The sequence below is a fragment of the Pelophylax lessonae genome, assembly GCF_965119305.1.
Source record: "Pelophylax lessonae genome assembly, chromosome: 3".
Taxonomy (NCBI): Eukaryota; Metazoa; Chordata; class Amphibia; order Anura; family Ranidae; genus Pelophylax; species Pelophylax lessonae.
Genome location: NC_138770.1, coordinates 294,195,065 through 294,209,090, shown reverse-complemented (window position 1 = coordinate 294,209,090; position 14,026 = coordinate 294,195,065). Strand labels below are relative to the sequence as shown.

The following is a 14,026-nucleotide window of genomic DNA, read 5'->3' as shown; positions in this document are numbered from 1 at the left end:
CCCTGCCAGTGCACTCTAAAGTTAAAACAAATCAGTGTCAGTGCCTCTGTTTCACAGTTCCCTTCCTACAGTGTGTAAGGGTTAATGTAAACCGATGCCTCTACCTTATTATCTCCGATCTTTCATGGCTATCACAGTCACATGCACTCCGGCTGGGAGGAGGAAGAGGAGGAGAGCCAGGATAATGTCATCCATGCAATCGATGTGGCCGTTCTAAGCATCGAATCTGAATTATTCAAGGCTGCATCGCGATGCATCGATGCTACGATTAATTTCAACACCGTTACCATTTACATTCCATTACTGTATTTAAATAAATCTTCACTGTTAAAACCAATGATAACTCAAACACATAACACGCAATACACTTGGTTATGAGATGTCCATGTTTCTTAAGAAACTTTTACTAATATAAATACTCTTTTGTGTGGTTTTACATGTTGCAGAAAATATTTGCTTTGATTGTTCTTTTGATGTGGATTTATGTAACTGGAAGCAATCAATGTCTGATGACATGGACTGGACCCAATGGACAGGATCAACACCATCTGGATTTACTGGGCCCTCTTATGACCATACAACAGGAGGTAAATAGCTCTGTGGAGATTACACTAATTTATAATGATTGCCTAATAAGTATGAAAGTATGAAAATTTGGTATGAAATAATATTTTTATACCCTGTCTAATTATGATGAATGTTGCTAGAGACATTAACTAACTGCAAAAATGTTTGTAAAACAATGAAAAGAATTAAGAATAATGATGAAGGAGCAAATTGAAATTACTCAGATTTGCCCTGGATCAGCCAGGCTTTTGTTCATAGTTTGATGGGTTTTTTTTTTTTTTTTTTTGTTAAATAGTTTTTATTAAGATTATTTCAAATAGTAACAAACAGAGAAAGGAAATCATAATAATAACAGAGGAAAGCAAACTCATAAAACATTGATATTATGGCCAGTAGTACATAGGTGCAGTTATGCAATCTAACTTCATGCCCATGAAGATAAACCATTACAGCATTAAGCAATCCAAATATACGAATAGCATTAATACTTATAAGATTGGGCTACTGATGGCTGTTCTCTAATAGGGCCACCCCCAACCCAAATGGGTACACACTGTGTCCAGTTGGGGGGGGGGGGGTAGACCCTCTTACAGCTAAACATCCGCGTACCACCATATATTAGACTGACATGTACATAGTTCTACAAGATGTTATTTGTGACACTAACAGAGAATACATGAAAGGTGAAGTAAAGGGAATACTCTTTGGTGGTAAATCAAAGCAGGCTAATTGGGCTTGAGACCAGGAGCGGCATTAGGATGCTTTAACCAGTGAATCCATAGTTTGCTAAAGATAGGCATTCTATGATCTTTAACAGCTAGTAACTTATCAAAATGACATTGTGTGTTTACCCGTGAAGTAAGTTCCTGAATTTTTGGTGACTCAGGTGATTTCCAATGGTGAGTGATGGTCAATCTAGCAGCAAACAAGATGTGGAGTACTATAGTCTGGTACTTCGGAGGGATCAGATCTATTCCCAAGTTCAAAAGTGCCAAAGCTGGCCAGATAGAGAAGGTCGTGCCCAAAGCAAAACCTCCACTTCCCTCCAAAAGGGTTTAATAAAGGTGCAATCCCAAAGGATATGATACAGTGTTCCTACCTTATTGCACCGTATCCAACACAACGCACTGGAGGAGGGATAGATTTTAGACAGCCTATGAGGCTTTAAGTACCATCCATGTATATTTTCAGAAATTGTTCCCAATCATCAATACATTTAGACAGTTTATAGTTGACTGTGATGGCCTTATGCCATTGTGAATCTGTAAAGGTCAATTGTAATTCAAATTCCCATTTAGGCCCAAAGAAGGTGCTTGAGTGTTCATATACAAGTTGTAAAAAAAAGATATGCCCCATGTGCCAGATATAGCATGGCCCCTAAGGAAATCCCATGCCGTAGCAGAGATGGATAACTGGAAGAAGAGTTTCATAGTTTGATGGCTTTTAAAAGACACCTTGCTTAGTTTACATACATTGTTAGTAATACAGGTGCAGCTCATAAAATTAGAATATCATCAAAAAGATAATTTATTTCAGTAATTCAATTCAAAAATTGAAGCTCATGCATTTTATATAGATGCGTTACACACAGAGAAATATATTTCAACCATTGCTTTCTTTTAATTTTGATGATTATGGTTTACAGCTAGTGAAAACCCAAAAATTAGAATATTACAAAAGACCAATAAAAAGAAAATGATTTATAATAAAGAAATGTTGGCTTACTGAAAAGTATGTCCATGTACAGTATAGTTTGCACTCAATAATTGGCTGGGGCTCCTTTTGCATAAGCCATAATAGGCCTCTATCTGTAAGCCATAATCTTTAAAATTAAAAGAAAGAAATGCTTGAAAGATATATCATTCTGTGTGTAATGCATCTATAAAAATATATGGGTTTCACTTTTTGAATTGAATTACTAAAATAAAATAACTTTTTGATGAGATTCTAATTTTATGAGATGCACCTGTATGTGCCTTACATGTAATCATATTTATACTTATGACCAGGTTGATTTATTGGTTGTGGCTCTCACCTGGCTCAGCCACAAATTGGTGACAGAATATTTTTTTTTTTAAATAAAAGCTTATCTCAACTTAAATATCTTGGTTAAAGGATAGAGCAAAGTATACTTGCTAATTTTAAAAGCTTTTAAAATGGCTAGATCAAAAAAGGCTGGTAGAACATGGCTTTAAAAGTGTTCTTCTGCACCCTGGGAACTTCAAAAATTCTTTAATGTTTCTGTGGTGCTTAGGGTTGGCTAACTCCATACCATCTCAAAACCTCCCCCTTAAGTCTATTATTCTTAGTGATAGGCCAACAGGAAGTAGAAGGGTGCAGGAACCAGGATGAGGTGTGTTTTGGTCCCCAACACTGCAGGGTAAAACTGAAATTTCATATTGAGACCACCATTGGATTTTAGGCTCCCAATGTGCTAGATTTAATTGCTAAGGTACTGTACATGCAGGAATCATCAGACTATACCTAGTCATCCTAAATGGAAAAATAGATTGCTATGTTTAAGGGAAGAGGTATTAACTAAAATTAATCTTGAATTGTCTCATTTTAATGCAGTATAACATTATTCAAAGATTTCTGAATTGTTTTAAGCAATTCAGACTTTACATTTCTAAAGTGAGTTTTACTTTTTTTTTAAATAAGTCTGTACTAAGAAAATGTGGAGTCTCCACTTTGCAAGTTTTTTCTGGGTCAAATTAATAGTGTTGAAGCCAGAAACAGACAGGCAACTAGTATTCATGTAAGAAGGTCAGTAGTGACACCACCTAGGTTTCCTGAAAGTGATTTTAAAAAGTAACTAGAGTGTACATTGTAATGTGAATACTGAGAAGGAACTAACAATGTATAATTGTCTTTCTGGTGTTTGATTAACTTATAATCTTTTCATGTGTTTTTTCTATGCATTTTTAGGTGGACATTACCTCTATATTGATGGACGGTATACAAAAGAAGGAGATTTTGCAAGACTAGAGAGTCCTACCAATGGTTTCACTGGGCCTCACTGCTTACGTTTCTGGTATCACATGTATGGGGTGGCACAATATATGGGCTTGAAGGTGGCACTACTAACAGCAGATGGTTTGGTCTACGCTTCCAACCTAGAAGGAAATCATGGGGATGTGTGGCATTTGGAAGAGATTTTCCTGCCTGACAGTAACATTACTCAGGTATTTACACTGCTCAGATAAGTATGTGTAATTGTGGTCTTACACACTGACATTAAGGCATAAACAAAAATTGGTTAAAGTTTAATAAAGCTCAACTGTTATGCCGTAGCAAATTTCTCCAGTTGCCTGTTCAGCTTTCCTATTGAGCATCCTGGAAGCTCCTGGTGACATGGTGGCCTGTTTATTGTGTTATTTAGAACCTGTCCATTTTTTAGGTTCCTAAGTTGCACCACAGACTGTGTGGTAGGGAAGCTAAGCAAATGTCTAACACTTGAAGGCTCCTGCTATGACATACTAGTAAAGATTGTATTTTATTTAATTTAGGTTTTGCATTAACATCATTAGCAATCAATTGATTTTTTTCACAGATTTTTATTGAAGGTGTCAGAGGTGAGGACTTCCGTAGTGATGTTGCTGTGGATGATATCTCTCTTTTGCCAGGATATTGTAAAGGTAAGCAAATGTTTTCTGGTAATAGTTCACATGTTGTGCAAGATGATTTGTATGGTAATCTGAATTAAATGTGTATTCTTTTTATTTTATCAGTCCCCACACCACCACCACCAACAACAACAACAGCCACGACCCGTAAGAAAAAATCTGCCACTCTTATAATTACTCTAAATAGTAAAAAGACAATTGGCTGATATTAATAGTCTATCAATGTATAAAATCTTGTTTGGAAAAGTTGTGTTTTATTGCCTCTCTCTACTATACAGAATCAGAAATCCACAAGCCACTCTCAACATGTTAGGCTATTCAATTAGTGAATGAGTCAAAGCTCTGCTGACTTTCATCATCCAGTCATGTGCAATCAAATGTACTGTTATTTTGTTTTTATTTTGCTTGCAAGTGTTTGGGTATAGTTTGCAAAATCATTTTTCACTGCTTTCACTAAGCTAAGGGAAAATTCCTTTGCAAAGTGAAAATTCACTTGCAAAGTAAATAACCTTTTTGCCTTTTGTAAAGCAACTGACCTACACAGTACAAATATTCAACTTAAGCCGGCCATAGATGGATTGAATCTCGACCAGTTCAGCAGGTATCTGCTGTGGTTTATTTTGTTTATCGGCAGGCTGATTGTACTGAAGTCGATCCATTAGTCAACTTCAGTACAATTAGCCTGTAGGACTTTTTGCATTTGATCACTTCCAGCACCCATTGCCGCTAGCAGTGATCATTGTGTTCAGTCGGCCAAGAAGACTGCCTATGTTGATGAGGGAATCAAGCAATTTTATTTCCTTTCACCCCTAGAGGAAGGAAGGAAGGAAGGAAGGAAGGAAAATTGTAACATCTATGGCCTGCCTTAGTATTTTAGGTAAAGTTTTGTTGGAAAAACAAATTACTTGCAGCAGCAGTTCCTACAAAATTAGGTCCTTGGGGTTTTCAAGTGAATGCACATTACTATATTTCCAGCAATAATCTTGTAATGAAACCAGAATAGTACAGATCTTTTTCTAGTACATTTACCTGAGCACTACTGCAGTTGTAGTTTATTCTGCAATAGCTTTAGCTCTACATTTCCCTTTTCTTTTTTTAGGAATATCCTCAACTACTTCTTCGACAACTACCACAAGGCCTGTTACACCAGGCTCACCACCACCAGGTAGGCTAATTTACTGAAGGCCATTTTATAACATACAAAGTGTGCTTTACAATCTGTTATGTTTTATACTATGTTCTCCAATGTCTTTACCTTCATAACGACATGGAGAACAAATATATTTATCACAAATCTGAAGAGGCATACTCCACAGTGTCTGCAATTACAGTGAGGACTTTTTTTTTAACATTCATCTACTGCTGGCTAAGAATGTGTAAATATTTCAATGTCTATAACCTTGTAATCAGTTCATCTTAAAATTGAGGTTCTAACATATGCAGTTCACATGATTTAACCATTAATAATCTAGAGAAGCAACCTCTCCCCCTCCCCTTTTTTTAAGCTGGTGACATGCAAATTGAAAAAAATATATTTTCAACAAATCAGACATTTTGAGGGTAATTGTTTCTAGGGAAACAAAGAGTTATATTAAAGATAATTTTCATTCTGACTGGAAGATGGACTATATTTCTTACTAGGGGATGATTGCAATAATCAAGATAATGATTCCTTGAAAAGGGTTGTTTTTATTTCAAAATCTACCTAACAATATCCCTGCTGTTTCCTATATGGTTTAAAAAAATAGTTTATAAAATAAATAAAAAAAAAAAACAGTTTGGTTAGGACATTTTAGTGAGAATGCAAGATCATATAGGAATTAAAAGCTTAAATTGCAAGCTGCAAATTATCTATTTAGAAAACTTGTATACAAAGTTTGTCTCCCCCGTTGTCCTTAATAGTTTAATGTGTGCTTTTCTTTATTTTTTATTGATTTATTTGTTTGTAGAAAAGTTACATTCTGTTTTAGTATAACATTTGTAGTTTTTTATGTATAGCCAGTCTTCGTAACGCTCAGGTTTTGCTTCCTGCTGACCCATTTATCTAATCTAATTGGTCAGTATGAGTAATAAAAATTGACTCTTTACTAGTGTTGAGCGAACACGGACTGTATTATTCGTGTTCGTACCGAATAATTGGATTTTTGTTACCCGAACACGAACACGGACACTTTACTGTATATTCGGGTAAAAATCCGTGTTCGGTCGTTTTATTTCCGGGTTTTGCATGCTTTGGCGCTCTTTTCATGGCGGGCTTTCAACAGCCAATCAACAATCGTTTAACTGGTGTGCCTTAAGCCATCCCAGCCATGCCTGCAAATGTCTCAGTAGCTGTGATTGGCCGTCTGAAGCATGTGACCAAGTCTTTATAAGTTCGAGGCAGCCGCAGCGGCGTCATTATGCTGCTTAGATCAGGGACAGAGCACACATCAACGTGCTGGCTGCTGATTAGGGAAAGATAGGCAGGAAAAAACCATTTGTGTCCGGATAGAATTGAGGGACAGGTCGGAGTGTTTAGGCAGGGCGAGTTGTAGGCATTTTAGGGATAGAGTCTGCTGAATTATAGGGTCAGTGTGTTCTACAAACTACAATCGATATTGCTGTGTGGGGTGGGGTCTGCACTTAGTTCTCCTGATCTACGATCTCTTCTCAATCCTGTTAGGGACAGAGTCTGCTGAATTTTAGGGAAAGTGTGTTCTACAAACTACAATCGATATTGCTGTGTGGTGTGGGATAGGAGATAGGCGGGTGTCAGTGATCCACATCCATTTTTCTGTGTGTGGGCTGCAGTGAACACAATCTTTTTGGGGTGCAGTGAACACAATAATTTTGGAGTGCAGTGAACAAAATCTTTGTGGGGTGCAGTGAACAAAACCTTTGTGGGGGTACAGTGAACACAATCTTTGTGGGGTGCAGTGAAGACAATCCTTGTGGGGTGCAGTGAAGACAATCCTTGTGGGGTGCAGTGAACAAAATCTTTGGGGGGTACAGTGAACACAATCTTTGTGGGGTGCAGTGAAGACAATCTTTTTGGGGTGCAGTGAAGACAATCTTTGTGGGGTGCAGTGAACAAAATCTTTGGGGGGTACAGTGAACACAATCTTTGTGGGGTACAGTGAACACAATCTTTGTGGGGTGCAGTGAAGACAATCCTTGTGGGGTACAGTGAACACAATCTTTGTGGGGTGCAGTGAAGACAATCCTTTTGGGGTGCAGTGAACACAATCTTTGTGGGGTGCAGTGAACAAAACCTTTGTGGGGTACAGTGAACACCATCTTTGTGGGGTGCAGTGAACAAAACCTTTGTGGGGTACAGTGAACACAATCTTTGTGGGGTGCAGTGAGGACAATCCTTTTGGAGTGCAGTGAACACAATCTTTGTGGGGTACAGTGAACGCAATCTTTGTGGGGTGCAGTGAACAAAACCTTTGTGGGGTACAGTGAACACAATCTTTGTGGGGTGCAGTGAACAAAACCTTTGTGGGGTACAGTGAACACAATATTTGTGGGGTACAGTGAACACAATCTTTGTGGGGTGCAGTGAACAAAACCTTTGTGGGGTACAGTGAACACAATCTTTGTGGGGTGCAGTGAACAAAACCTTTGTGGGGTACAGTGAACACAATCTTTGTGGGGTGCAGTGAAGACAATCCTTTTGGAGTGCAGTGAACAAAATCTTTGTTGGGTACAGTGAACACAATCTTTGTGGGGTGCAGTGAACAAAATCTTTGTGGGGTACAGTGAACACAATCTTTGTGGGGTGCAGTGAAGACAATCCTTGTGGGGTGCAGTGAAGACAATCCTTGTGGGGTGCAGTGAACAAAATCTTTGGGGGGTACAGTGAACACAATCTTTGTGGGGTGCAGTGAAGACAATCCTTGTGGGGTGCAGTGAACAAAATCTTTGGGGGGTACAGTGAACACAATCTTTGTGGGGTGCAGTGAACAAAACCTTTGAGGGGTACAGTGAACACAATCTTTGTGGGGTGCAGTGAACAAAACCTTTGTGGGGTACAGTGAACACAATCTTTGTGGGGTGCAGTGAAGACAATCCTTTTTGGAGTGCAGTGAACACAATCTTTGTGGGGTACAGTGAACACAATCTTTGTGGGGTGCAGTGAACAAAACCTTTGTGGGGTACAGTGAACACAATCTTTGTGGGGTGCAGTAAACACAATCTTTGTGGGGTGCAGTGAACAAAACCTTTGTGGTGTGCAGTGAACACAACCTTTGTGGGGTACAGTGAACACAATCTTTGTGGGGTGCAGTGAACAAAACCTTTGTGGGGTACAGTGAACACAATCTTTGTGGGGTACAGTGAACACAATCTTTGTGGGGTGCAGTGAACAAAACCTTTGTGGGGTACAGTGAACACAATCTTTGTGGGGTGCAGTGAACACAATCTTTGTGGGGTGCAGTGAACAAAACCTTTGTGGGGTGCAGTGAACACAACCTTTGTGGGGTACAGTGAACACAATCTTTGTGGGGTGCAGTGAACAAAACCTTTGTGGGGTACAGTGAACACAATCTTTGTGGGGTACAGTGAACACAATCTTTGTGGGGTGCAGTGAACAAAACCTTTGTGGGGTACAGTGAACACAATCTTTGTGGGGTGCAGTGAACAAAACCTTTGTGGGGTACAGTGAACACAATCTTTGTGGGGTGCAGTGAAGACAATCCTTTTGGAGTGCAGTGAACAAAATCTTTGTGGGGTACAGTGAACACAATCTTTGTGGGGTGCAGTGAACAAAACCTTTGTGGGGTACAGTGAACACAATCTTTGTGGGGTGCAGTGAACAAAACCTTTGTGGGGTACAGTGAACACAATCTTTGTGGGGTACAGTGAACACAATCTTTGTGGGGTACAGTGAACACAATCTTATACTTCTGAAGCTTTGAGGGTGCTGCCTGTTCTATACTCCTCCTCCTCCTCCTCCTCATCCATCCTTTTAGGTGTACAAACAATAGTAATTGGGGCCTAGTGTGCTTCTGTACGTGTGAAAAACATACACTTTTTTTTGATCATATTTCCTATTCCGCTATTCAATAAAAACCTTTGGGGCTCAATTAAATTGCGGAATAGTCTGTGTCTGTACGTGTGAGATCCACCTTTCCAAGTTTTTGGGGTTCATCTCATACTTCTGAAGCTTTGAGGGTGCTGCCTGTTCTATACTCCTCCTCCTCCTCCTCCTCATCCATCCTTTTAGGTGTACAAACAATAGTAATTGGGGCCTAGTGTGCTTCTGTACGTGTGAAAAACATACACTTTTTTTTGATCATATTTCCTATTCCGCTATTCAATAAAAACCTTTGGGGCTCAATTAAATTGCGGAATAGTCTGTGTCTGTACGTGTGAGATCCACCTTTCCAAGTTTTTGGGGTTCATCTCATACTTCTGAAGCTTTGAGGGTGCTGCCTGTTCTATACTCCTCCTCCTCCTCCTCCTCATCCATCCTTTTAGGTGTACAAACAATAGTAATTGGGGCCTAGTGTGCTTCTGTACGTGTGAAAAACATACACTTTTTTTTGATCATATTTCCTATTCCGCTATTCAATAAAAACCTTTGGGGCTCAATTAAATTGCGGAATAGTCTGTGTCGGTACGTGTGAGATCCACCTTTCCAAGTTTTTGGGGTTCATCTCATACTTCTGAAGCTTTGAGGGTGCTGCCTGTTCTATACTCCTCCTCCTCCTCTTCCTCATCCATCCTTTTAGGTGTAAAAACAACAGTAATTGGGGCCTAGTGTGCTTCTGTACGTGTGAAAAACATACACTTTTTTTTGATCATATTTCCTATTCCGCAATTCAATAAAAACCTTTGGGGCTCAATTAAATTGCGGAATAGTCTGTGTCGGTACGTGTGAGATCCACCTTTCCAAGTTTTTGGGGTTCATCTCATACTTCTGAAGCTTTGAGGGTGCTGCCTGTTCTATACTCCTCCTCCTCCTCCTCCTCATCCATCCTTTTAGGTGTACAAACAATAGTAATTGGGGCCTAGTGTGCTTCTGTACGTGTGAAAAACATACACTTTTTTTGATCATATTTCCTATTCCGTTATTCAATAAAAACCTTTGGGGCTCAATTAAATTGCGGAATAGTCTGTGTCGGTACGTGTGAGATCCACCTTTCCAAGTTTTTGGGGTTCATCTCATACTTCTGAAGCTTTGAGGGTGCTGCCTGTTCTATACTCCTCCTCCTCCTCCTCCTCATCCATCCTTTTAGGTGTACAAACAATAGTAATTGGGGCCTAGTGTGCTTCTGTACGTGTGAAAAACATACACTTTTTTTTGATCATATTTCCTATTCCGCTATTCAATAAAAACCTTTGGGGCTCAATTAAATTGCGGAATAGTCTGTGTCTGTACGTGTGAGATCCACCTTTCCAAGTTTTTGGGGTTCATCTCATACTTCTGAAGCTTTGAGGGTGCTGCCTGTTCTATACTCCTCCTCCTCCTCCTCCTCATCCATCCTTTTAGGTGTACAAACAATAGTAATTGGGGCCTAGTGTGCTTCTGTACGTGTGAAAAACATACACTTTTTTTTGATCATATTTCCTATTCCGCTATTCAATAAAAACCTTTGGGGCTCAATTAAATTGCGGAATAGTCTGTGTCTGTACGTGTGAGATCCACCTTTCCAAGTTTTTGGGGTTCATCTCATACTTCTGAAGCTTTGAGGGTGCTGCCTGTTCTATACTCCTCCTCCTCCTCCTCCTCATCCATCCTTTTAGGTGTACAAACAATAGTAATTGGGGCCTAGTGTGCTTCTGTACGTGTGAAAAACATACACTTTTTTTTGATCATATTTCCTATTCCGCTATTCAATAAAAACCTTTGGGGCTCAATTAAATTGCGGAATAGTCTGTGTCTGTACGTGTGAGATCCACCTTTCCAAGTTTTTGGGGTTCATCTCATACTTCTGAAGCTTTGAGGGTGCTGCCTGTTCTATACTCCTCCTCCTCCTCCTCCTCATCCATCCTTTTAGGTGTACAAACAATAGTAATTGGGGCCTAGTGTGCTTCTGTACGTGTGAAAAACATACACTTTTTTTTGATCATATTTCCTATTCCGCTATTCAATAAAAACCTTTGGGGCTCAATTAAATTGCGGAATAGTCTGTGTCGGTACGTGTGAGATCCACCTTTCCAAGTTTTTGGGGTTCATCTCATACTTCTGAAGCTTTGAGGGTGCTGCCTGTTCTATACTCCTCCTCCTCCTCTTCCTCATCCATCCTTTTAGGTGTAAAAACAACAGTAATTGGGGCCTAGTGTGCTTCTGTACGTGTGAAAAACATACACTTTTTTTTGATCATATTTCCTATTCCGCAATTCAATAAAAACCTTTCGGGCTCAATTAAATTGCGGAATAGTCTGTGTCGGTACGTGTGAGATCCACCTTTCCAAGTTTTTGGGGTTCATCTCATACTTCTGAAGCTTTGAGGGTGCTGCCTGTTCTATACTCCTCCTCCTCCTCCTCCTCATCCATCCTTTTAGGTGTACAAACAATAGTAATTGGGGCCTAGTGTGCTTCTGTACGTGTGAAAAACATACACTTTTTTTGATCATATTTCCTATTCCGTTATTCAATAAAAACCTTTGGGGCTCAATTAAATTGCGGAATAGTCTGTGTCGGTACGTGTGAGATCCACCTTTCCAAGTTTTTGGGGTTCATCTCATACTTCTGAAGCTTTGAGGGTGCTGCCTGTTCTATACTCCTCCTCCTCCTCCTCCTCATCCATCCTTTTAGGTGTACAAACAATAGTAATTGGGGCCTAGTGTGCTTCTGTACGTGTGAAAAACATACACTTTTTTTTGATCATATTTCCTATTCCGCTATTCAATAAAAACCTTTGGGGCTCAATTAAATTGCGGAATAGTCTGTGTCTGTACGTGTGAGATCCACCTTTCCAAGTTTTTGGGGTTCATCTCATACTTCTGAAGCTTTGAGGGTGCTGCCTGTTCTATACTCCTCCTCCTCCTCCTCCTCATCCATCCTTTTAGGTGTACAAACAATAGTAATTGGGGCCTAGTGTGCTTCTGTACGTGTGAAAAACATACACTTTTTTTTGATCATATTTCCTATTCCGCTATTCAATAAAAACCTTTGGGGCTCAATTAAATTGCGGAATAGTCTGTGTCGGTACGTGTGAGATCCACCTTTCCAAGTTTTTGGGGTTCATCTCATACTTCTGAAGCTTTGAGGGTGCTGCCTGTTCTATACTCCTCCTCCTCCTCTTCCTCATCCATCCTTTTAGGTGTAAAAACAACAGTAATTGGGGCCTAGTGTGCTTCTGTACGTGTGAAAAACATACACTTTTTTTTGATCATATTTCCTATTCCGCAATTCAATAAAAACCTTTGGGGCTCAATTAAATTGCGGAATAGTCTGTGTCGGTACGTGTGAGATCCACCTTTCCAAGTTTTTGGGGTTCATCTCATACTTCTGAAGCTTTGAGGGTGCTGCCTGTTCTATACTCCTCCTCCTCCTCCTCCTCATCCATCCTTTTAGGTGTACAAACAATAGTAATTGGGGCCTAGTGTGCTTCTGTACGTGTGAAAAACATACACTTTTTTTGATCATATTTCCTATTCCGTTATTCAATAAAAACCTTTGGGGCTCAATTAAATTGCGGAATAGTCTGTGTCGGTACGTGTGAGATCCACCTTTCCAAGTTTTTGGGGTTCATCTCATACTTCTGAAGCTTTGAGGGTGCTGCCTGTTCTATACTCCTCCTCCTCCTCTTCCTCATCCATCCTTTTAGGTATACAAACAATAGTAATTGGGGCCTAGTGTGCTTCTGTACGTGTGAAAAACATACACTTTTTTTGATCATATTTCCTATTCCGTTATTCAATAAAAACCTTTGGGGCTCAATTAAATTGCGGAATAGTCTGTGTCGGTACGTGGGAGATCCACCTTTCCAAGTTTTTGGGGTTCATCTCATACTTCTGAAGCTTTGAGGGTGCTGCCTGTTCTATACTCCTCCTCCTCCTCCTCCTCATCAATCCTTTTAGGTGTACAAACAATAGTAATTGGGGCCTAGTGTGCTTCTGTACGTGTGAAAAACATACACTTTTTTTTGATCATATTTCCTATTCCGCTATTCAATAAAAACCTTTGGGGCTCAATTAAATTGCGGAATAGTCTGTGTCTGTACGTGTGAGATCCACCTTTCCAAGTTTTTGGGGTTCATCTCATACTTCTGAAGCTTTGAGGGTGCTGCCTGTTCTATACTCCTCCTCCTCCTCATCCATCCTTTTAGGTGTACAAACAATAGTAATTGGGGCCTAGTGTGCTTCTGTACGTGTGAAAAACATACACTTTTTTTTGATCATATTTCCTATTCCGCTATTCAATAAAAACCTTTGGGGCTCAATTAAATTGCGGAATAGTCTGTGTCGGTACGTGTGAGATCCACCTTTCCAAGTTTTTGGGGTTCATCTCATACTTCTGAAGCTTTGAGGGTGCTGCCTGTTCTATACTCCTCCTCCTCCTCCTCCTCATCCATCCTTTTAGGTGTACAAACAATAGTAATTGGGGCCTAGTGTGCTTCTGTACGTGTGAAAAACATACACTTTTTTTTGATCATATTTCCTATTCCGCTATTCAATAAAAACCTTTGGGGCTCAATTAAATTGCGGAATAGTCTGTGTTGGTACGTGTGAGATCCACCTTTCCAAGTTTTTGGGGTTCATCTCATACTTCTGAAGCTTTGAGGGTGCTGCCTGTTCTATACTCCTCCTCCTCCTCTTCCTCATCCATCCTTTTAGGTGTACAAACAATAGTAATTGGGGCCTAGTGTGCTTCTGTACGTGTGAAAAACATACACTTTTTT

The 14,026-nt window shown here is 39.7% G+C and overlaps 1 protein-coding gene across 1 annotated transcript in view; it reads left to right on the top strand.

The window, feature by feature from the left end:
• Positions 1 to 466: 466 nt before the first annotated feature.
• Positions 467 to 14,026, top strand: part of LOC309550487 (alpha-tectorin-like) — a gene marked incomplete at its 3' end in the record, with an annotated part of 31,852 nt that continues 18,292 nt past the window's right edge. Inside the window, exons 1-4 of the mRNA XM_082250856.1 lie at positions 467 to 587; positions 3,496 to 3,752; positions 4,121 to 4,205; positions 5,293 to 5,358. Coding sequence (XP_082106982.1) covers positions 503 to 587; positions 3,496 to 3,752; positions 4,121 to 4,205; positions 5,293 to 5,358 — 493 coding nt within the window. The 5' untranslated portion in view covers positions 467 to 502. The remainder of the gene's footprint in view (positions 588 to 3,495; positions 3,753 to 4,120; positions 4,206 to 5,292; positions 5,359 to 14,026) is intronic.